At 39.4% G+C, this 24,643-nt stretch overlaps 2 protein-coding genes across 3 annotated transcripts; both read left to right on the top strand.

Annotated features, from left to right (window-relative positions):
* The first annotated feature begins 2,031 nt into the window (after positions 1-2,031).
* top2a (DNA topoisomerase II alpha) lies at positions 2,032-20,147 on the top strand. 2 transcript variants are annotated; one of them, XM_055057523.1, is made up of 35 exons: positions 2,032-2,176; positions 3,180-3,326; positions 3,460-3,550; positions 3,637-3,700; positions 3,787-3,932; positions 4,405-4,502; positions 4,591-4,803; positions 6,074-6,247; positions 6,453-6,554; positions 7,584-7,721; positions 7,803-7,941; positions 8,020-8,177; positions 8,822-8,947; positions 9,331-9,441; positions 10,254-10,359; positions 10,492-10,601; positions 10,689-10,781; positions 10,861-10,975; positions 11,064-11,185; positions 11,654-11,802; positions 11,897-12,128; positions 12,523-12,657; positions 12,762-12,962; positions 13,047-13,242; positions 14,077-14,168; positions 14,277-14,423; positions 15,062-15,145; positions 15,221-15,424; positions 15,518-15,635; positions 18,217-18,381; positions 18,610-18,790; positions 18,889-18,944; positions 19,025-19,141; positions 19,388-19,623; positions 19,732-20,147. In XM_055057523.1, the coding sequence occupies exons 1-35, from the start codon at positions 2,159-2,161 to the stop codon at positions 19,879-19,881; spliced, it is 4,734 nt and encodes a 1,577-aa protein (XP_054913498.1). In that variant the 5' UTR covers positions 2,032-2,158; the 3' UTR covers positions 19,882-20,147. The 2 variants fall into 2 exon arrangements, with proteins under 2 accessions (XP_054913498.1, XP_054913497.1); XM_055057522.1 differs by lacking the exon at positions 2,032-2,176 and adding an exon at positions 2,256-2,352.
* A 1,938-nt stretch (positions 20,148-22,085) lies between these two features.
* LOC129377557 (gap junction delta-3 protein-like) lies at positions 22,086-24,513 on the top strand. The gene is made up of 2 exons (XM_055057592.1): positions 22,086-22,381; positions 22,585-24,513. The coding sequence occupies exon 2, from the start codon at positions 22,780-22,782 to the stop codon at positions 23,602-23,604; it is 825 nt and encodes a 274-aa protein (XP_054913567.1). The 5' UTR covers positions 22,086-22,381; positions 22,585-22,779; the 3' UTR covers positions 23,605-24,513.
* Positions 24,514-24,643: the final 130 nt, after the last annotated feature.

Genomic DNA, 24,643 nt, shown 5'->3' with positions numbered 1-24,643 from the left:
CTTCTCAGATGCATTACCTTGGAAGAGTGAAGCTGTGTGTGATGAGCAACAGGTTAGCTAAAGGCTATCACTAAAATACATCAGTGCATCTCTGGGGAAATGAAGCCATTAACCGACGAACAGCTTTCAGACTGCTATCATGTGTGCTTATGTTGTGTGTGTGTGTGTGTGTGTGTGTGTGTGTGTGTGGTGTGTGTGTGTGTGTGTGTGTGTGTGTGTGTGTATGTGTGTGTGTGTGTGTGTGTGTGTGTATGTGAGAGACTGAATAAATGGAGGAAATAAGGGAGGAAGTCCCAGTTGAAGAGAATTGTGATGAATGAAGCAAGTCATCTAAACTTTGGCCAAGAAAAAAAGGAAAGTTTCTTCAGGAAAAAGAATACTTACTGTCTGTGGATGAGTTTTTCAATAAAATGAAGAAAATATCTTCAGAAATCACTCAATCTTTTTGCAATCCTTAAGTTTTCTATAACTGTATGTTTTGACATAAGTTGTTAGATCATGACCGTGGTTGCATGTTTAGCTTTGTCAACTTGTTGGAAGGTCAACCTTCACCCAGCATTGAATTTTTTTCAGTATTTAATGTTTGACCTGATATTTTATTTTATTTCTTTATTATTTTTTTTATCAACTATGGCCAGTTTCCTGTTCCTGCTAAAGGAAAGCTTCCACACAGCACAATGCTGCCACTACTGTGCTTCACCATGAAAATTGTGTGTTTTCAAGGTAATTTCTATTGCTTGTTTTCAACAACACATAGGCCAAAAGAAGTTTCATTTTGCTATTTGAAAAATGTACTTTCTTCCACCTGTACAAAATTTTGGGGGCAAATTACAAAACTAGATTTTTTTTTCTGTCCATAAAGTACAGATTTATGTAGAGCATCACCAACAGTTGTCCTTTTGCCGCATCCTTCCACCTCAGCTGTTGATTTCTGTGGCTCCTGCAGAGCCTCTGCCCTCTTGTTAAACTTTGAAACAGTTGAAGTTTTGGGATAAAGCTGTGTTATCCGCTTAAAACATCTGTAATCATCAAGCACTCAACAATTAGTCTTGTTTGTGCAAATCCGTCACATAAAATCCCTAAAAGTACATGTCACAATATGTGAAATAGGTTAAAAGGTAATAACTACACATTGGGGTCCACTTTAAACATCATTGCAATTAAATATGCTACAATTCAAATAGTGGAGGAATTTTTGCGGTGTTTTTCAATTTCAGTAAATTCTACACATATGACTGAACAGGAGTCTTCAGCCATTACAGTCCATTAAACTCGCAGGGCCTCCTCGTAAAAGTTATTTGGTGCTTCAAATATTCCTTTACTTTTTGAAAAAGGCAGCATATATTTTTGATAAATAGGGAATTTAAAGTCGCCTTTTGAAGAATCATTATGTTATTTCTATTTTCAAGTTTTAAAACAAAGGAAAAACTATCTTGCAAAATGTTCTCCTATGGGAAGTTTGTAAACTTTTTAACTCCTGGTTTCCTACTCTGGCAGTAAAAGTAGATAAAAAAAAAAGAATAATACAGGTACTTTTAGTGGCACTCAGTTGTAGAAACTCAATACTGTTATTCCACAAAAAAATAAAAAAAATACCAATTTGTTTTTACTTATTACATTAATTTATAAACATTATTTAGTTCTACATAATTTTTGCTAAAGTTATTAAAGAGCCATTGTGGAAAGTCCAAAGAGACACTTGAGGCTCCAGAGCCACATGTTGTAAACCCTTTTACTTCTTATTTTTGATATATAGCAAACCGTTGTTTACAATAACGTAGCTGCTGTTTGTAATAGAAACTACCAGTTTCATAGCACTGGAGAAAATATTACTGAAAGTGTGGACGAAAGGAAACAGAACTACCACGACGCATGATGATTGGCTTTTGAATATCAAAGAGGCGGGAAAATGTTACTTTTTCTGCCAATTATTCGTCCGGTGTTTGGTTTGTGTCCCTCATTGGAGGAAAAAAGTCTGCGTCGCAATGTTCTCTCCTCTTATTGGACAACGCAACGAGCGGGAGCTGTTTGCTCCAAATTCGAATTTTTAAACAGGGTTGCGGGAGGGTTTAGTTAAGAGTTTCGATAGTTTCAAAGTTTCTTCTCCAGGTCTAGCCGTATTTTATTTACATTGTTGCAAGCACAAAGCACCAGAAAAATGGCTCAACCACTGAAGGTAACGTTAATGTCACGTGTTCTACTTGTAACGTTTCGTTGCGTCCTTACTGCTTTCGAGTGGTTAAAGTTAGCGACCGAGCAACGTTCTGTATTTGTTAACGACCTTAGCAAGACTTTAGCTCGCGAACTAAAAAGCTAAAAAAACAAAGCATGAAGGGCTGTGGTAAAAAACAGGTAATTTTATTGTTCCTATTGCTTGTGTCCAAGCACATAACATGCACAAAATAACACGATATAATTTCTTTCCTATTGAAAATGTTGGAAGCAAGTATCTGTTTATTTAGCTAACCGTGCTACTGTTATATCGGTTGGGTAAAATTTGTTACGCATATATTTCTGTTAGTGTTATTAACATGTTAATTTGCTGTTATGAAAGTTGTTAAACTTAGAAATGTAAAGAGCATATAAATGTATTGCGTTAGGGTTAACAAGATAAATACTCTTGACTCATTTTAATGAAATTAACAATGCTACCATTTTGCAACTTATCGATGCATCACAGCTTTTTAAAGAAATGCACAGCACAGAACAGGACAACAAAAGAGAAAACGAGAGTTTAACAAGACAAGTAAACCTGCATTTTCAGCACAAAACATTAAATTGTGCAAGTAATTCACAATAAATGCTGTTTAATTACACTTGGCAAGACAGATTCCGTGTACAAACACATGTAAACAGTCCAGTCACATTATATTACATTCTCGTTCATTTCTACTTATGATCTACTGCAATTCAATTTAATAAGCTGAATTGGTAAGTAAATTATATATATATATATATATATATATATATATATATATATATATATATATATATATATATATATTAGATATTCATTTTAAAGTTATAAAACAGAGGGTTTAAGCAAAGTATCAGTTCTGCCAGACATAGAAAAGAAAAAAAATGTATCAGGAAGCCAATCAGATTGAATCAAGTCAGACTTGGAGTTGATTGCATTGTTATTAATAGTGTGGAAATAAACTTTATGGTGTGTCCTGCAGGCCTTCATGGAAAATAAGCCGCGGGAAAAGACAAAGAAGGATCCAAAGCGACTGTCGGTGGAGAGGATCTACCAGAAGAAGACGCAGCTAGAGCACATTCTGCTCAGGCCAGACACCTACATAGGCTCTGTAGAGCCTGTCAGCCAGGTAAGAAATCACCTCACTGTTTTCCAAGATTTTGTGTGTTGTCACTTTTGCCGCTGCAGGAGGTTGATTGGAAGCGCCTAATGGAGTGCGTGCATGCACATCGCTGTAATCGCTAATTGCCATCTTTCCCCAGCAAATGTGGGTGTATGACGAGGGTATAGGACTGAACTGCCGCGACGTGACGTTTGTTCCCGGGCTCTACAAGATTTTTGATGAGATACTCGGTGCGTGATTACCATTTCCGCTTTGAAAAAGAGCAACGTCAATCAAACCTTTTCTTGTATTTAACATTTTCTTTTTCTTATGATAGTAAATGCAGCCGACAATAAGCAAAGGGATAAGAGCATGTCCTGCATCCGAGTCAACATCGACGTGTGAGTTGTCTCTGCTCATCAGTTTAAACTGCAGCTCATAGTTCCTCCCAGAAAAGTTGGATGGTAACATGTGCGTTTGTTTGAAGGGAGAACAACACCATCAGCGTGTGGAATAACGGGAAGGGGATCCCTGTGGTGGAGCATAAGGTGGAGAAGGTCTTTGTGCCTGCGCTCATCTTCGGGCAGCTCCTCACATCCAGTAACTATGACGACGACGAGAAGAAAGTCACTGGTGAGGTTAATTGTGTTGCGTTTATTGTTTTTGATTAGGCCAGCAAATTTTGCTGGCAGATAAGTTGTCCCAGAAGGTATTGTGTTAAATAATGTTACTGTTTTGAGACCATTTTCAAATGATGTAATGATAATGCAGGTACTCAACTTTATTTTGTAATGGATTTGTAACACTAGAACTGTAAAATATTTTAAATATCCAAAATAGATAAACCAAACACCCAAAAGGACAAATAAAACAGATACTGAAATCTGTACATAAACTTTTCCTTGAACAATTGAACTAGTTGAGACCAAATCACCAAACTGACGACTTGTGTCATCCATGTTTTGGTAGAAAGAGAGAGAGAAACACGCATATAAATTATCTGACTTGTTTCGATTTATTATTTGATTCGTTGATTTAATTCCAACATTAAGTTTTTGTAAAAACAATAAAGCTGGATAATAACTTCGTTCTTGTTTTCGTGTAGGTGGCCGTAACGGATACGGCGCCAAACTCTGCAATATCTTCAGTACAAAGTTCACCGTGGAGACTGCTTGTAAGGAGTCCAAGAAGGTTTTCAAGCAGGTGGGAGGAGCTACAAGTTATATTTATCTGTTTTATTGTTTTCTAAATGGAGAAAATTCAGTTTAACATCAGTACTCTGTTAACACAGACCTGGTACGACAACATGAGCAGAGCGGGAGACCCCAGCATCAAACCTTTTGAAGGAGAGGAGTACACTTGCATCACCTTCAGGCCGGATCTGACCAAGTTTAAGATGAGCATCCTGGACAAAGACACGGTGGCTCTGATGACCAGGAGAGCGTACGACATCGCTGGCTCCTCCAAGGGAGTCAAAGTGTTCTTCAATAGCAACAGGCTGCCTGTAAGTCCCGGCTAGTTCAGGTTCCCCCCTACAGGGTGTTTAATTTGACTAGTTTCAGGTCATAATTTAGGAAGATTTTGGCTTGAAGTTAAAAACATGTAGCTTTTGTGCATCTTCCTGTGGACTGTCTCCTCAAAAGGCAACTTGAACTTAGGCTAACTGATGTAAAAACACTGTAGCGAAATCTACATCTAAACGAAATCAACCTTATTTCTTGTTTTGTAGATTTCTTGGTATATGGGTAATCTTTAATACTACAGGCTTCCTACAGAGTTTTATCTCTAGAATTACTTTGTCTCTCTTAATAACTTCAACCAAAATTACTAAAAAATGTAACAATATTTTAAAATGTAATGGTAATCATGCTGTCAATGCTAGCTTTAGCAGTTTTTCTGGTGTGTTTTTGTGCAATATATTCATAAGATTTTCCCAATGGATAACGTTAATAGTGTAAGAAATATTTGTTTATTTTATGACAAACTTTTCTCTGTATTTTTTGTCAATAGGGTTTTTTATTTTGTTTTTTTACAAAAATTGAACACCTCATTGACAAAACTGTTTATTAAATTCCAAAACAAAATGTATTATGCCTTTTACTATTAGGACCACTCTAAGAAAATAAAATAAAAATACAGTCACAATATCAAGAGAATAAAGTTGTGGGAGAATAAAGCTGAAATCCTACAGGAATAAAGTCTTGTTTTGACTTTATTCTTGTTTGATTTCGACTTTATTCTTGTATGACTTCTTGTGATTTGATGTCTTTAATCTTGTATTTTACGTTTTTCCATCAGAGCAATAAACCCAAAAATGAAATTGTTTAAAAATCTGAACAAATTTCCTGGGTCTTATAGGGATGAGCTTTTTCTCATCAATGAGTCATTTTGCTTTTGTGTCTCTAAACAAATGCTGTTGAGCTGGAAAGAAAGCATACATGGCTTAGTTATTGATTAAGTTTCTGACCGTGGTCTAGAATATTGGATTTGATTAGACCACTTTTAAAGTATGAACAGGGAGGAAAAAAAGAAAACCTTGAGTTGAATTTCTTCAAAATACGTTCCTTTGTATTTCCTTTAATATCAGATTGCGTCCATAATCTTTGACATGAGGCAATGTACCCTGAGTTTTTGTCAGTAGTTGAAGGATAAATATAAAATCATAAAAAAAAAAAAAGAAAAGAATCTGTCTCGCTACCCATGGATCAAAACTTTTAAACTAGACAAATAGGTTATATTTGTGCTACAAGCTGTATCCTGATGTTCCACTCCAGGTGTCAGGTTTTCGCAGCTATGTGGACATGTATGTGAAGGACAAGGTGGACGAGCTGGGCAGTCCCCTCACTGTGGTCCATGAGATGGTCAATGAGCGCTGGGAGGTCTGCCTCACCATGAGCGAGAAAGGCTTCCAGCAAGTCAGCTTCGTCAACAGCATTGCTACCACAAAGGTATTCCCTCATATTCATAACTTCATCATCAGCTGTAAGATTCTTGACATTCTTTGTTTTATTTGTAAGAATGCATAGTTGAACTGACTGGCTTTGTTTTGCTAACTAAGTTCAGATCTGGCTGCTGTCCAGAACTCTTGTCATCCCTGACTGAAAACGTTTCTTGTGTTAATAAGATGTGCTGAATGTTTCCTTTGGCTCTCAGGGAGGCAGACACATAGACTATGTGGCTGACCAGGTGGTTGGAAAACTCATCGAAGTGGTGAAGAAGAAGAACAAAGCCGGCGTGACTGTCAAGCCTTTCCAGGTATTTCGGTTTACATTTTCTGTTCTAATATTTTCTTGTAAAAATGACAAGTTTTCCGTGGGCTCACATTGTTTCAATTTTTACCTTGTACTTTAAATCCAGTCCTTTCCGTTTCTCCTCTTCCTTTTCTATGTATAAAATTATATATGTTGGTGAAGGGATAATAGATCAGTAACAATTAGCTTTCATCAATAACTTAGGTGGAAGTGAGATCGCTTCACAAAGCAAGCAATAACGCAGTCAGGACACAGAGCATTCAATAATAAAATATAACTTAACGAAGCTTCGAGGCAGATGAATTTTAATAATCAAGGTACTCGAATCCTTTCAACCCTAGTAACAGTATACATCGCTATAGACACATAATCAATATCAATAGATGATACATCTGATAGAATTTCCAATATTTTTTGTTGAACTCCAATCAAGACCCACACAGCATTCTGGGGGATGTAGGCAGAGGAAAGGCTTTAGCAGCTCTCAGCCCGCTATGCAAGGCTGGTGGCATCAACTCACTCACACTTTGGTTACTTAGCAACAACCTGTTGAGTAACTTGCTGCATCAGCAATTTAAGGTTTTGCCACCTTGCCTTATAACTGTTTAATCATAATAATAGCAAAAAAAAGGGTAAACCAGGTAGAGGCATGTTTCAGATATTTTAAATAGACCTAATCAATAATTATAAATATAAGCTGAAGTGAAATGCTTGTATACGAATTTATTTTTTTAGACATATTTTATATTAGACATATTTTTCAGCCCTATGTTGTTAGAAATATATTTTTTTAGTTGCAAATGCACAATAAACAAATGCTGTTTTATTTTAGGCAATAAAGTGTTTATTTAACAAAAAAAGAAATTAAATTATTATTATTTTTTGTATTTCTAACCTTGTATATAATAAGCTGTAGTTAAGAATTTGATTGTGCCAATTTTATCTGCTTAATTGTCAGAATAATTGATAGCCATCAGTTTCTGAAATTATCATTAGCTGCAGCTTCATTTTCTATATATCGTTGTCTTTCTAGGTGAAAAACCACATGTGGCTGTTTGTCAACTGCCTGATAGAAAACCCCACCTTTGACTCTCAGACGAAAGAGAATATGACTCTACAGCAGAAAAAGTTTGGCTCCACTTGTCCACTGGGTGACAAGTTCATAAAACAGGTGCTGGGTTAACAAAGCGGTTTGTGCAGAACTCGTATATTCGTCTGTCTCTAAACGCTCCTTGTCCGCTCATCCTCATAGGCCACAGGATGTGGGATCGTGGAAAGCATCATGAACTGGGTGAAGTTCAAAGCTCAGTCTCAGCTCAACAAGAAATGCTCAGCGGTGAAGCACACCAAGATCAAAGGAGTCCCAAAACTAGACGACGCCAACGATGCAGGTAATGTCTCTCACCTCTGTTATCATTTAAAAAAACCCCTGAAACTGCAGCCATTCAGTGTTAACTGTGTTCTGACAGGTGGCAAAAACTCCATTGGCTGCACGCTGATCCTTACTGAGGGAGACTCAGCCAAGACGCTGGCTGTGTCTGGGCTGGGAGTGGTGGGACGGGACCACTACGGCGTGTTCCCCCTCAGGGGAAAGATGCTCAACGTCCGGGAGGCTTCTCACAAACAGGTGGGGCTCCACAGCAGAGGTGGTAGAGAATCAAAGGGGCAGTGTTATGTAAAATCCACTTTTCTTTTCAGCTTTGCATCCCCCATCATGAACATACATTTAATCTCCCGTGGCAACCACCCAGCTGTGAAAAACAGCTGGGTGGACCTTCAAGGCAAAGATGCAGTTTCCAAGCTTTTCAGCTTCTCGCTTCTTCAGTTCTCCCACTCTGCTCCTTCAGACTAACAGCAGCAATTAGCAAACACCTGGTGGAACTGTGCATCTGCTGAGTTCATTACAGGAGCTACTTCTCAGTGCAACGCTGGTTAAAAACGTTAAGGGGTTGATAGAAGAGTGCTGCTGTGATGACTTCCTGTTGGTGGAGCGTGGGAGTTTTAAAGAGACAGACATCCAATTTCGAGGCGTTCACATTACAGTCGTTTTTGATGTATACCATTTTTATAACAACTTAAAGTAACATAGTGGCATTTTATATTATGATCAATTAACTATGTGCCTGGAAAGCGCAACATGCCCCCTTAAAGGTTTTTGGTGAATTATGTTTGTGGCATTCAAAGCTTAAATACATCGACTGGTTTCATCGGAAAAACCAAGTCTCGCATGGAGAACCAAGGATGACTTTTTTTTGTCGTCTTCATCCTCAGATTATGGAAAATGCTGAAATCAACAATATCATCAAGATCCTCGGTCTTCAGTACAAGAAAAACTACAGTGACCCAGAATCCCTGAAGACGCTGCGTTACGGGAAGATCATGATCATGACAGATCAGGTGACCTAGCTTCTGATTCTTTTTTTTTTATGTCCAGACTTTATTCCCTGGCCCTTGTCAACATAATACATATCTGAAGTTAAAAAAAATATTTTCATTTGTATTTGTCCTTCTATTCTTTAATGCATCTGTCCGTCCTGTATTTCCTCCATCTGTCTGGTGTAGGCTATGAACTGCCAACTGATACCCAAAAGAAGCAACAATACATGTGTAGACACATTATAATCACAAAGAGCTTTGGTCAGATTACCCACAATGCACTATTACACCAACATTAAGAGGACTCTAAAATTTTAAAAGCTATGAAAAGTTATGCAGAACCATTGACATCAGTTTCCACATATCGTTACAATGTGACTGAATTGTATTTGTTGTTTGGACAGGATCAAGATGGATCCCACATTAAGGGCTTGTTGATCAACTTCATCCATCACAACTGGCCGTCGCTGCTCCGCCATGACTTTCTGGAAGAGTTCATCACACCCATCATCAAGGTAAACAGACTCAAGATTAGGACTGAAGCAATTAATCGTGATGAATCATATTTAACAATTGATTAATTGTTAGAGTACACAGACTAAAAAAATGGCTGAAAATTTGACATATTCAAAGTAGCAATTAAACAAAAACTACAAAAATGTAAATATGTTTTGCATTTAACAGAAAAAAACTGTCTGTAAATGCATTCTACCCAGAACTCATCAAATGGCAGTTTTAGCTTCACCTGGATCAAATTCTGTAAAAAATATCTATTAACCACTTTTGATGTTCAGTTATTAATCTATCAACAGATTAGCCCTTTGCTATATTGATGGCAAGTCCAACAAAGGCCTGAACTTTTCACATAAATAGAAATATATTTTTTAGCTGTAGAAATGATCTCACACTCACTAAAGAGATGCTGTTGAATTTTATGCAATAAAAAGATTTTCTTGTTTTCAAAAAAAGGTGCCTAAATGAAAAATATGACTTATGTTCCAATTTTTTGCATCTTAATTAGTCGTCAAAATAATACATGACTAAAATGATCATCAGCTACAGATCCACACACAATGTAACTTTCACAGTTTTAGTTGTTTTAAGTTGAATAACTTTCAGCTGAAGTTCACAAGTTTGGGTTTCAGTGGAGTTTATCAAACCACATGGAACAAGGATTTCATAAGGCCCACTATATTTATAACAGCACTGCCCCCTAGTGTCAAAACACGGTATAGGATGCAATTTTTTTTTAGCAACATTTGTTTTTTAGTCCATTTTCTACTTTTGTCCAGTTTCTCTGAACAGATGAATTTTTCCATTCCTTTAGGCATCTTTCAAGAAAAACCAGCTGTCCTTCTACAGCATCCCTGAATTCAACGCATGGAAAGAGACCCAGCCGAACCACAGATCCTGGAAAATCAAATACTACAAAGGTTTGTTCCAAACCCCTGTGTGGTAGTAGAACACAGACAAGTAAGCAGTGCAGTTATTGTCAAGAATACAGTTTCTGGCTGTTGACTCTGTGTTATTTCTATAACTTCTATTGTTCTGCACAATCCCTTCAGGTTTGGGAACTAGCACATCACAGGAAGCCAAGGAGTACTTCTTGGATATGCAGAGACATCGTATCCCCTTTAAGTACTCTGGCCCTGCAGATGATGAAGCTATCACCCTTGTAAGATCTTCCTAATCTGTCTTTGACATGCTGACAGACAAAACTAGCAGTTTGTCTCGTATTTGATGGACTGACATTGTTTTATAGGCCTTTAGCAAGAAGAAGGTGGATGAGAGGAAAGAATGGCTCACCAATTTCATGAATGACAGGCGCCAGCGCAGGCAGCACAACCTTCCAGAGGTAAAAGCCCAATGGTTTAATAAACTTACTGCTTTATAGACATTTAAAATGAAACATTACACCTCTACCTGGTTTCCAGGACTACCTGTATGGTCAGTCAACAAAGTCCTTGTCCTACAATGACTTTGTCAACAAGGAGCTCGTTCTTTTCTCCAACTCTGACAATGAGAGGTCCATTCCTTGCTTGGTGGATGGTAGGTGGAAGTGTTTCTGTGCTTCAAGAACAAACCTGCCTTCAGCCCAGTAGGTTGGTGTGACATGCTTATATTCTGCATGTTAAAGGGTTGAAACCAGGACAGAGGAAGGTGTTGTACTGCTGCTTTAAGAGGAATGATAAGCGGGAGGTGAAGGTCGCCCAGCTGGCCGGCTCAGTGGCTGAGATGTCAGCGTACCATCATGGGGAGGTGAGAGACTAAGTTAGATTACAATAAATCAATTTCACCAATTAATCACATTTTAAGTTTTAAGATCACATTTTTGGGAAACATGGAAATTTTGGGTTTCCATAGTTCAGAGTGACGACAGAGCTTGTTTAACAAAAGTTTGAACATTTATTTGAAATTTTAATATGAAGGCCAAGCTATTTTGTCAGTTATTTTGCCATTTGTAATTTTGATTTTTAGAAAAGAAAGTGAGGAGAAGAAAATGGCTTAAAATCAGATCTGGAATGAAAATCTGCAGTTTTTATTTTTAAGCCATATCGCTCTAATGTCCATTATCAAATGTTATTTGGGTTAAAGAATAATGCTTTAAAAAAGGTCATTGATCGTAATTATTATTCGTTATTTTCAGCTTGAAATAGATTTTTATTTTACCTGCTTTACATTGTGATCAGTTCTGATTTTAATTGAAAGTTCATTCTTAATTCTCAGGTATCTCTGATGATGACGATCATTGGTTTAGCCCAGAACTTTGTGGGAAGCAACAACATGAACCTGCTGCAGCCTCTGGGACAGTTTGGAACCAGGCTGCACGGCGGCAAGGACTCAGCCAGCCCTCGATACATCTTCACCATGCTCAGGTCCCAACACGCTTTCATCGGCTCCAAGTCGAATACGAGCCTGGTGGTTATTTACAACGTGGCTCTAACTTCTGGCCTTTTTTTCTGCTTTTAGCCCCTTGGCTCGCCTCGTTTTCCCAGCAGTGGACGACAACCTGCTCAAGTACAACTACGACGATAATCAGCGTGTGGAGCCCGAGTGGTACATTCCCATCATCCCCACTGTGCTGATTAATGGTTCTGAAGGTATCGGGACCGGCTGGGCCAGCAAGATCCCCAACTATGACATCCGCGAGATCATCAGCAACATCCACCGGATGCTCAACGGCCAGGAACCATTGCCCATGGTGAGAAGAGGGAGTGGGGATCTGCAGTGTCACCAGAGATGCAGAAAAAAATTCCATAGAAAATTGCAATTCCTAGTCCTGGAATTTCGAATTTTTGATAAGTTAACCTAACACCGGAAATTTAAGTTACAGAGGTTTATACAAAAAGCCTTTGTTACAGTATAGAAACTTACAGGATAGTTTTAAATAAATGTTCTGCGTTTAAATGCTCTTTTCCTTGTTAGTAACGTAATTTAAGCAAAATCCCCAGACTGTTTTGAATAGAAAAATTGGTTTCTGAATTGAAAATAATTTCAGAATGAAATCGAATCGCTAGACACTGGAAGACTCTTAACTCTAAATGTCACACCTAGAGTTCAAAACCGATGATTCAATTGCTTTTTCTCTCCCCTAGCTTCCAACATACAAGAACTTCAGAGGTACGATCGAGCATGTGATGGATAACCAGTACATGAACAGTGGCGAGGTGGCCATCATTAATTCCACCACCATTGAGATCTCTGAGTTGCCCGTCAAAACCTGGACCCAGGTCAGTCGTTTTAAGCCCGGACACGTTAAAGACCCGCTTAGTGGAAGTGTTCTTTCCTCGGAATGTCGAGTTTCTTTTACTGAACTTTGTGCGTCATGTGTTAGGCCTACAAGGAGAACGTCCTCGAGCCGATGTTGAACGGAACAGAGAAGGTTCCTCCTCTGATCACCGACTACAAGGACTATCACACCGACACCACGGTCCGCTTCGTCATCAAGATGTCTGAGGAGAAGCTGAGGGAGGTGGAGGCTGCCGGCCTCCATAAAGTCTTCAAGCTGCAGAGCCCGCTCACCTGCAACTCCATGGTAACGGCTTAGGGTCACGCAACCACAACACATGACTACGAATACAAATATTTAACTCAATTTTTTGTATATCACCCCTTTAAGGTTCTGTTTGACCATGTGGGCAGCTTGAAGAAGTACGAGTCTGTCCAGGATATCCTCAAAGACTTTTTTGAGTTGAGGATGAAGTACTATGTCCTGAGGAAGGACTGGTTGGCCGGGATGCTTGGAGCAGAAAGCGCCAAACTGTCAAACCAGGCCCGTTTCATCCTGGAGAAAATTCAGGGCACCTTGGTCATTGGTAAGTTGCAAGTTTTATATTTAAAGGGGCAGTATTATGTAAAAATGTACTTTTTTGAGCTTTACACAAAGTCATAATGTTATTCTCTCATCAAAAAGATCTGGCTTTCAGATATAAATTCTTACTTTGTAGAGGTGGAAGTCCAAACAGATGTGAAGAATGATCAATACAATTTATTTTTACAAGAATACAAATGACTAAAAACAAGAGATGCAAGGTTTCAATTGTTTTGTATTAAAGTTAACAGTGAATAAAAACTTTTAGCGGGTTATTAGTAAATCTCCTTTTAACGCCACGGTGACATTCTCAAAATGTTTTAAATTCTTGTACTTAATGTTAATATTGAAGGCCTTAAAATGTCTTAAATTCAATGAACAAGCTGACCTTAAATTAATACATCATAGGTCTTAAATTTTGTTGTGGCAGAACTATCTAGTCTCATTCTACTGTAGTCTTTTTTTTTTTCTTGTGGAAATTTAACGTTACGCAAATCTTTGAATAGCGTGCAGACAACATTGCCTTCTGTGACTCAAGGCAGTTTCAGCTAATACAATTAAGCAGTAACTAGCTGCTAACTTACCCAGGCTTGATAGCTTCTTAGCTTTTTTCCATTCATTATGGGGGAGTGAAAATTTATAGTCAGTTGGCAGGACAATGTCCGTCTTCCCCTTGGTTCACTTCTGTTGCCAACCCATGCTATGTATTTATTTGTGATTTTTCTTTTGTACATTTCTATTGTGGTAAAGGTATTCAGTCCATTCATAACAGCCCCAAGACATTTTACATTGCAGTTGGTGAACCCTGAACTCTTTCTGATTCCCTCTCATCTTGTAGAAAACAAGCCTAAAAAGGAACTGATTCGCATGCTTCAGAAAATGGGCTACGACTCAGACCCAGTGAAAGCTTGGAAACAGGCTCAGGAAAAGGTAGGATCCCTTCTAAAGAAATATTTAGCTGAAGCAACAGGACCGACAAACTTGTACTTTATTATCTTTATTCCATTTGTTCTTTTGTGTTGTTTTTGTTTTTCTTAGAATGAGGAGGAGTTGGAGGATGAAGCGGAGGAAGGAGCAGAAAAAGAGGATGACAGTGGACCCGACTACAACTACCTGCTGAGCATGCCCATGTGGTTCCTCACCAAGGAGAAGAAGGAGGAGCTGTGCCGACAGAGGGATGCTAAGGTAACTATATTACTAACCTCATTAACATGGGTGTCCCACACGGCTGGGTTCTTGGACCATTTGTAGTTTGCACTTAACGGGCAATCAGTATGCATTGATGTGGACATGATGTGACCTTGCAGCTGATAAATTAACCGGTGTTATGCTAAACATATTTGGACTCAGTAGCCATTTTTCTTTTGTCTTCCAGTTCCAGTGTTAAATGTTCCTTGGAATAAAGTTTACTGATCTCTGAGAATGTTTTCTTCCATTAACATTAAAGTGCTTGAAAATGCTCTTGAAACAACAATATTATAGTTTATTGCAGTAACCTCTGGGACAATTTATCATCCAACTAAATTTATTGTGACAGACCTATTCATATTGTAATAATCTCATGCCAATACAGTGATTGTATTTCGGTTTCAATGTATGTTTTGATATTCGACTGTTTATTACTCACCTGCTAAGGGACTGCAGATAGAAACTAGTTTCAGCTAAATCTGGTCCAAAACTAAATGTTTTCAACACATTGTCCCTGTTTTAAATGAACTTTAAAACAAAAAAGCTAAAATTTTGATCTTCATAATGGAATCCTGTAAAAACTGACTGAAACTGTATTGGTTGGGGTAGTTAAGTTGAGATTGTGTCCCACACAGATGACTGAGCTGAACACCCTGAAGAAAAAGAGTCCTGAAGACCTGTGGAGGGAGGACCTGGCTGCGTTCTCAGAGGAGCTGGAGGTATTTCTGCCCTGCTCTTTCACATGAATAGTTTTCAGTTTGGTTTAGTAACTCTGGTTTTACTCGTTGCTTAAGCGCATTGAGGCCAGAGAAAAGGAGAACAGCGGCATCCCAGCGAAGGGAGCCGGCAAAGGCAAAGCTGCGAAGATGAAAAACGAGACACTGCCCACACCGCAGGGCCGGCGGGTCATTCCCCGCATCACCAGCACGATGAAGGCTGAAGCAAACAGGAAGGCTGACCTGAAGAAAGGAGAGGGCAGGAGAGGCAAGAAAGTCAAGGTTAGCCACTGCTGGACAGCTGCTGCATGCTCTACTGGTTGTTACAGCTGATGGAGTCCAGCTCATTTCGTTCTTTCTTCGTCTTGGCGATAGACTGAAGATGTGGTGATGCAGATGGAATTTGATGAGGAGGTGGAGAACATGGAGCCAGAGGAAATGGGCTTGGCTTCACGGCTGGCCAAGAAAGCCAAACCAGAACCCAAACAGAAAGGTGAGGAGAATCCTGTTCACTTCACTAGCAGAGATGCACTGAAGCAGCTTTCTTTGAGGTCCCACTGGTTGTTTCCAATTTTGAACATGTAACAATACATATATTAGTTTGCACACATAAAAAAAAAAATTTATTGAGTTCATGAAAAGCTGAATATGATGTAAAGTTTTGACTCCTTTAACGGACAGGATACTTGACATTTTGACCTGATTGAACAAATGGAGCCGATTCAGAAAAAACTTGGCAACCCTGATGATTTATGGTTCATCAGGGTTGCCACGCTGTTTATCAATATATATGCAATTTAACGCTGTGCAATAAAATATCAAAACAGATTTGATGTATGACGAGCCGATTTCAACACAATGCGTGCTAGTTCTCATTTTAACCGGATTCAGTGTTTTCTAAATGGTGAAACTAGAGAGAAGAAAACACCAGGATCATCTGTAAAGGTCCCAAACATTCGGTGTTGAGAGCAAACAAAATGATTTTGTTGATTTTTCTTTTTTGTACTGTAACCACAGATACACACGTTTCTGAGAACTCCAACCTTCTGTTTATAAGTTAATCAGACATGTTTATAAATAACAACTTCCAAAGTAATTACTGGGATGTGTAGTTGTGGCTGCATCGTCCTATTATGACAGTTTCATGCTTCAACAAGGTTCCCAGAGCATTTAGGAGAAAAAACCAGCATCCATCATGCTGGGGTTTTTGTATTTAAAGGAATAAGTGCGTTGAAGTCGACCCTCAAATGTTACTCCTGTCTTTCATCTTGTGATATAACAACAAACCCGTAAGTGGTGTGGAACCGGTGATCCAGGACTGTTGAAATATGATCCTCCAGTGTCTGACCTGAGAAATACTCTGCTCAGTAGAATCAGATGCTGATGCCACTAACGGGTCTGAGTGTTGGAGGCATCCTGAGTGATCCGATCGTCCATCAACACACTCACCATGCACTGAAAACTGATCTCTTCATGTATGAAGTTAGAAATGTTGATCTGTGGAATAATAACAAAACTCAAATGATTTAAAGTGTCTGCGGTGCTCCAGGAACCTTTGTTTATGTCGTGTTGATTGTTCAGTTCTCTCTGTGAAGTGGTGTGTTTGTGTGTTAATCAGACAGCTGAGATCGGGTTACCCTGGCTGGATTCTCAGGGCCACGTTTGAATTGTAGTTGAACTTCCAATGGGATCAGCAACATGCACATGTTTATATTGATTGCATCAAAACACACGGTTCATCAGCAACCAGTTGGAAATACGATGTCATCTGTTTAAAAGAAATTGATCAGTATTACGTAAAATTGTCTTATCTGTGTGTTTGGACATTCCCTCGTCCAAAACGTATACCTAGAGAGGTGCCTTGGTTCTACCATGCATGTTTAAGAAATTCTTGCATCTCCATGGCGACTAATGAACTGTTCAAACACCTGGGTGGACCTAGTTCTGCCTCCTCAGAGCTGCAGTTTTCAAGCTTCTGCCTCACATAGCAACCCTTCCCTGTGACTCAGCTCCTTCAGACTAGCCAGCAGCAATTAGCAAGCTACCGGGCATTTGCTGACCTCATTATGCTTTTCATTGCAGCACTGATAAAAACATTAAAGGGTTAACGAAGGAGCCATGTTGTGATGACTTCCTGAAGGTGGAGTTTCAGAAAGAGCAGGAGCTTCTTAAAGAGACAGAGGCCCATTTTCAATGTGTTAAGTTACGAATGCAAATTTCTTTTGTCATATTTGATATATAGAGTATTTGTTTTATAACACCTGAAGTTAACACAGCTACTTAATTGTGCTGAAAAATGGTGCCTAGAAAACTTGATAAAAATACATTTTAGTGTCATTATAGAGACCAAGAAAGCTCGATTTTCTCTTTTTTTCAGATGTTTGTTTCTTGAGGAAACATGTCATCAGGCCTGTTCTGTGGCTCACTTTGTCTTGAGCCCTTTGTTCATTTGCATGCAAAGCAGGTAGCTCTGACATGTTGTCATCTAATCATAATGCCTGGTTTGAGCTTTCTTATTGAAGTGTAGAGTTTCACAATATGCTCATTAAAGCTGGTTCTTAACAGCTCCTTAATGTGATGAGATGAAGGAGCTCTTTGCTGTTACAGAACTGCCCTGAAGAACGGTTACACAAGAACCATTCAATGCTACAGATCTACTTGAAGGATTATTCTGAGCCAACAGAACTAGTTATAAAGGAACTATCTTATGTTGTTACATCACAACAACTTGCGCAACTTGAACCAAAAGCTGAACCTACATACCACCTGTGTGGACCACAGTTCAACATCACAAATATTTTGTAAATGTTTCCTGACCAAAACCTAACATCAAATAAGGTAACAAGTAAGACTTTAAATGGCTCACTATGACTATGACGCTTTAATATGCAAACAAAAACTGAGAACACGAGGAAATGATTGGTCACATGACTTCTGGCGTCGGGATACGTGATGCAACACTTCCCTGTTCAGTCCCAAGAGGCATCTAAGAACTTCAATGGTTTTCTTTTAACTACATCTATATCTAATTACTGTCATGTGTTTATTAAAATGTAAAACAAATCTTCTTCCAGCCACATCAAAGGTTGGTAAGCAGACCACTCTTCAGTTCAAGCCTGTTGCCAAGAAGCCAAAGAAGAATTTGTGGTCGGATGATGAGCCTGAAGGCTTGTCAGGAGGCGACATGGAGGCAGAGGAAACGCCGGCCCCCAGGGAGCACATAGAACGCAAAACTAAAGGTGAATCTGCTTCGTTATGTTTCCCAGCTTAGCCCTCACTGAGAGCTTAGCCCATCTAGATCCCAGTCAACCCAAGAATGTAGCCAGTGTTCACTCTTATCTCCAGCTGCCTGCAGTAGAGACTCTTCCTAATCTGTACAGTCATTTCTAAATCTTGTTTATTTGGAACATTTCTGCAAATGAGCGTGTTTCTAAACTCTCCCCCTCCTCTGTTGCGTAACGCTCCAGCCCCGGTGAAGTACAGCCTGTCGGACAGCGAAGATGATTTTGATGACTGGGCAAAGAAGAGTTCCCAAAACAGGAAACCTGTTATCAGTGATGATGATTCGAGCTTCGGCCTGGGGCCCAGCACCGAGTCGGACAGCGACGTCAACTCCCTGCCACCCCCTCCCAAAGCTCCAGAGCCAGCGTATGCAGGAAGAACCGGCTGAAACTTTCACACATAGTCTTAGCCCTGTTACCTCACCTACAGTCCTGTCTTCTTCTTTTTTTTTTTTTTTTGTTTAGGAAAAAGACGGCAAAGAGCCAAACGTTGGTTAAAAAGACAGAAACCAAGTCATCTGGTAAGAATTTGCCGGCTACTTTTGGCAGGTGTTGAGCTGAAGATGTGAAGGTGAATTGTTTCATCCTGATTGGGTTTCAGTTTCCTCTGATGATGCGCCCCCAGCATCCAAACCTCCAGCTCAACAGAAACCCAAAGAGACGGCAGCCAAAAAAGCTCCAGCCAAGAAACCCACTGCCTCCAAGAAGAAGCCATCAGGTAGAGCAGTTTATACATCCCACTATTATGTCACGACAGATACAAGTCATTGATTACTGAGTATTGTTTGCATTCCTATTCCCACCTATTGAACTTATTTACATTTTGTCACATTACAACCACCAAATCTTTTTTTTTTTTTTTTTACTGGGATTTTATGCAGTTAACTGCCGGTATGAATTCAGAAATTGAATCCTCATCCATTGATCAGTTTAAACATCACGATTCCCTCTCCCCTCCCCCCAGATGAAAAGCAGCCTTCTATTCTAGATGCTCTCTCCAAACCCAAAGCTTCCACCAAGACCGCTTCCAAAAAGATCCCCACGTTTCACTCCAGCGACTCGGAGGACGAAGGGACCGTTCCAGCAGCAAAGCAAAGCAAAGGCCCTGTGAAGCGGAAGCAGGTGATCAGCGACGAGTCGGACAGCAGCTCAGGCGACCTCATGTCGCGTCTCAAGGCTAAATCACAAGTTGCTGTAAAGGTTGGTGTCTTACCCAGAAGCTCTTGATTCTACGTCAACTGATTATTGAAAAAAGAAAATAAAATATTTTAAATAATATCTTCTCATGCTTAAATAATATCTTTGTAGAAATCGAAAAAGTGGATGGAAGATGACATCTTCCAGCTTTCAGGCCAAGAGGAAGAGGCTCTTGTTGCCGTGGCGCCTCGGGATAAACCCTCTCGTGCTCGAAAACCCGTCACCTACAACGTGGACTCAGACTCTGATGAAGACTTTTAAACATTTCTAAGATTTATTTTGACATAACACACGGCTTAGTTAGATGTTTCATGCTTTTGCGCACTGCTTGAAAACTTTGTAGAACTCATCTCTGACTAGTTTATAAAGAGTTGAAGTTTTTATAGATGTGTTTTCAGCAGAACGTCTGGTTTTGAAGTTATTCAAATTGTTCCTTGACTGTTTTCTAATGTATGCTGTTGTGTCTTGTAAATATTTCAGTGGTTACTCATAGTTGTCGTAAAATAAAGAAAGTTTGTACTAAGTTTTGAACGTGTGAGGATGTTATGTTTGACCTGCAAAACTGACTCCCAGCACAGAGAGGGCGGGGCTTAAGTCACAAACTGTTAGAAACCAATTACAGGAAAAAATGAACCTTTCATGAGAGCGAGGCTTTTGGTATTGAGATTCTGTTGGGATGAAACCCTTCAGTGGAAATATCAAAATGTATAACATGATCCTATTCCCAGGGCTCTCATGAACTCTGGGGAGGAGTAAAAAGTTTACTTTTCTCAAATGGAAAAATGAAATCTGGATGTGGGAATACACTTCAATTTGAATGTAAAATAATTCAATATTTTTCAGAAAGAGAAGCTTCTATTTCAGGTTCCTTACACAGAATAATTGAAGCGTTCTTGTAGTTTTGTTGACTGGTTGACAGTTTATGAAAACCCAAATTAAAATATGGTGAAGAGGTTGAATAATGACAGTTGATTGTATCGCTCCCTTATTAGCTCAAAAATTAAATAATAAAAACACTGTAAATCAGACCAACCTGCTCTTGTTTTAGGTCCGTTAGAGTTACCACAGTTAGGTCTATTTGACTCGTCAGAAAAGATTTTTCAGATTTTTCTTACACTGACAAAAGTATGTAAACTTATAAATTCCAAGAAAAAAATATCTCAAAATATTTTTGCTACGTTTTCTGGCATTTAGCAAACCAAACATTTTGGCAATTCTGATGTAAAACAAGAATGTTGGTTTTATTTAATTTCAAACATCAAGAAAAAAACATCTTTATTTGGCGTATGTCATTCCATTGTGTTATTTTTTTGTAGTTAACTTCCAATGTAAATTCGCAACAAATATCAAAAGTAATCATCAAATTCATGTGCAGACATAAAAATTCAGCTCAGAAGGAATCCAAGTATATATAAAGATTAACATGAATGAAATGAATACATTTTCCAGCCATAACAATGCAGGTGATTTCAGTTTACAGGAACAGCTGGTAATAATTTGTCAACTCATTGTATCACCTAATTGATTTTACAGCAATACCTCATAAGAGTTCGGCTGGACTGTTTGCACCAGTTGCTGCCTTTCCATTACAAACGTGAGCAAGGCTTTGTTCCACTAGTGCCAATATCAACAACTTTGCAGTTGCAATGTTTCCATTAAATAAAGTAAAAAATGTAATGTGAGAAAGTTTGTGCGATGATTCATTAAAAAATGCGGCGTCAAGATCCTCCTCCGACTTCCTGTCGTCGTCTTCGTCTATTCCAGCAGTAGTAATGCTCGGCTGACCATCACGTGGCTTTTGATGCGATAAATGTCTCCGTTGACGTCTTGTAAAGAAACCTTCAATCTAAAATAAAGAACTTGTCAAAAAACTTTTTTTTTATTGGAATGTTCTCTAAATGTTAATAGAAATGCAGCGAGTGTAGACAAATGTTTGTGACTGACAAGCTATGATATTCGCACCAAATATTTTCATATGGACTCAAAATACCTCAAAAACTTTACGAACATTAGTTCTGGTAACTTGAACACAGGAATTGCTGAAATCAAACTTTTCTGTGTTCTCTAAGTGATTTCTGGTTCAGGAGCCTTTAGCACTGAGCACAACAAACCGTGAACTTTTAAACACCAGCTGTAAAATATTCAGCGATTCATTATTGTGGTTGTGCTTTCCAGCTGTTTCTATAATTCATTTGATTTATGATTCTCCCACTGTACGTCACGTGTTCTCATGCTATCCCCTTGTGATCAGGAAAGCTGGTGGTACAGCACGAAACAAATCCCTTCCTGCCATTTAGGAAGCACTTTGAAATGTTCATCAAGCTTTGCCTTTCTTGGGTAAACATCGTCTCTTGCCTGGGACTCGACACAGATTAGGGCGTGGAAGGAATTTCCTTGAAACCGTTGCCGCCCGCTCAATTAAAAGTCACGACAGACCTCATACTCAAGCCATTTGGAGGCACCGGCCGAGGCCTGGGCGGTGTGGCGTTAGCGGCCGGTGTGTTTTTGTAATGCCTTCGGATTCATCCCGCAATCTTTAAGCCTCTGATATTTGTGGAAATCTTTCATGTTCAGACAAGCGTGTGGACAGACCTGTTTTGTAAATGACATGGCATTTCGTTTCTGCAGGCAGTCGGTGTGTTTTAAAAGCAGCAGGTGGTTAAGGACTACATCATTTAAAAAAAGATTTAGAGTTAAAGAGGAAATACATCGATTTGTTTTGTTTGTTTGTTGGCAGAAAAGAACTGGACAAAGGGAAACTGTAAGTAATGTCATAATCGGTTCTACTTTAATTTGAGATAAAATTTGAGCAAAGTTACTATTTGATTTTGAGTCTGTAACAATCAGAGTATTTATATTACCTTATGGTAAATCAATGTAATAAACAGAAAGTTGAATGAAAGCCAATCTTTACTATCTTACATGTGTGAATTTTCCAATCTGTGCTTTTGTTTTTGGTTTCAGGTCAATAAACAACTACACAATGAACCCTAAAATAACCTTTGAACCGCACCTTCAGTCCTGAACAGGATATATTGGTGTCCGCTTCAGTTTCTTTTTCACTTTTCACTGTGAGGCTCAGGTGAATCAAATCAAATTTTATTTGTGTAGCACATTTCAGCAAAGACACCTCCAGCCTCCCTGACATCCACTGCAGCCATGGGTGAGTGGTGGTTCCTCGGGAGCGTCTTCGACAGCCTCCAGGCCCACTCGCCGATGCTCGGACGCTTCTGGCTCTTCCTCATGCTCGTGTTTCGGATCCTGATCCTGGGGACTGTGGCCAGCGACCTGTTTGAGGACGAACAATCGGAGTTTTCTTGCAACACCCTCCAGCCGGGCTGTAAGCAGGTGTGCTATGACAAGGCGTTCCCCATCTCCCAGTACAGATTTTGGGTGTTTCACATAGTTCTGATTGCCACGCCGTCCATAGTTTTTCTCATGTACGCCACACATCATCATAACAAAAAAGCCTTGCGGCCCAAGTCGAAGCGCAGCAGCATTCAGAACTACATAGACGACCGCCGTCTGAGGAGGCTGTACATCGTAAACGTCATCTTTCGAATCATAGCGGAGGTGAGCTTCTTGGTGGGTCAGTGCAAGCTGTACAGCTTCGAGGTGCCGGCCCAGTACCCCTGTGATCGCTTCCCCTGCCCCTACACCGTTGACTGCTTCACCTCCCGTCCTATGGAGAAAACCATCTTCCTCTACTTCTACTTTGGCGTGGGCGTCCTGTCTGCCTTTTCTAGCATTCTGGAGCTGTTCTACAGCTCCATAAAGTGGTTCTGCTGTGACCAACGAGACTTTCATTCGGAGGATTGCGAGAATCTCCAGAACTTAAGGCAACATGAGTCGGGAAAGAGGACGGCGTCAGACAGTGCATCCAGCAGCGTGCAGCTAAAGAAAGGATCGGTGAGGAGCAGCAAGACCATCTCCACTAAGGGCAAGAGAGGCAAATATGTGAGCACCAGGACGTGCGTGGTTTGACAGGCTGCCACCAGTTCCTGCTCAAAAAACGTTTTTTTGTTTTTTTGTTCTTCTTTTCTAGCAGTATACGTCATTTCATCTGAAAATGCCATGTATGTATGTGTGACAGAGTTTCCCTGGTGGGAGACATAATAAGGAAGTTCCTGAAGCGAGGTCAGGAAATGAGTGTAAAGACGAGGCCTGATTGGCCAGCCGGGATCGTGAATCACGTCCGGGTGACAGAGACAAATCTGACAGTTTCTATCCATCATTGAAAGCGTCTGAAATGAAATGTTTTCCAAGCACTGATTGATTATTCTCTGTCTGTCAGCGTGTGTGTGAGTGCCAGGTGAAAGCACTCACACACACGTTGACATCAGAAAAAATACATATATATATATATTTTTTTTTTAATGAGTTAGCTGCTTAGCTTAGGCTTTGCTAAATTTTAGCCAACTCAAAAGCAATGCTACATTTAAATTTTTGTGAAGGTTTTCTACCTGCTGACAAACTGATGAATTTTTTTTTACATTTGTAAGTGTACTGGTCAAATGTCAGACTGCTCCTTCTGAAACAGGATTTTTCAGTTTGAAAATAAAAGTTGAAATTATAGTTTACGTCCGCTGCCAGCATAAATTTGTCTGGTGTGGTTGGAGTTTGAAAAAAGGCCTTTTTAATTCTTTTGAATTTTATAAAACTATTATTGTCTACATGATACTTTAAATCCATAGTAAACATAAATGTGATTTGTTTTGGAAATAAGGCACCAATTTTAGACTGAAGTAAATACCACCACATATTACCCAACATTTTAACTGATTTCTTTTTCCAACTGGTTCATACACATTTTTATATCAGTGATGGGTCATCAGGGCCTCCATGCACTGTCGAAATGCCTACTATTTACAACCTAACTTATTGTTTGTTCAATTAAATTTCATTAATTTACTTTCACGAGTCTGTTCTCTTTTGTTTCCATAACGTCTCTCTTGCTGCTTCCTGTATGTCTGTGTGGATCGTCGGTATTCCGTCCAATCAGATTTCAGTGACTGTGTTGCCG

This window comes from Poeciliopsis prolifica, unplaced genomic scaffold, assembly GCF_027474105.1.
Source record: "Poeciliopsis prolifica strain line A6 unplaced genomic scaffold, Auburn_PproV2 SCAFFOLD048, whole genome shotgun sequence".
NCBI classification, from domain to species: Eukaryota; Metazoa; Chordata; class Actinopteri; order Cyprinodontiformes; family Poeciliidae; genus Poeciliopsis; species Poeciliopsis prolifica.
The sequence above is the reverse complement of the archived record's forward strand: the minus strand, read 5'-3'. Positions and strand labels throughout refer to the sequence as shown.

What these genes read in the sequence shown, in the direction of transcription:
- LOC129377557 (XM_055057592.1), top strand. Translation starts at nt 22,780, where the DNA reads ATGGGTGAGTGGTGGTTCCTCGGGAGCGTCTTCGACAGCCTCCAGGCC.
- top2a (XM_055057522.1), top strand. Translation starts at nt 2,329, where the DNA reads ATGAAGGGCTGTGGTAAAAAACAG. An exon ending in ACAGCATTGCTACCACAAAG is followed by an intron (nt 6,248 to 6,452) that starts GTATTCCCTCAT and finishes TTTGGCTCTCAG; the next exon opens with GGAGGCAGACACATAGACTA. An exon ending in GAAAATCAAATACTACAAAG is followed by an intron (nt 10,360 to 10,491) that starts GTTTGTTCCAAA and finishes CAATCCCTTCAG; the next exon opens with GTTTGGGAACTAGCACATCA.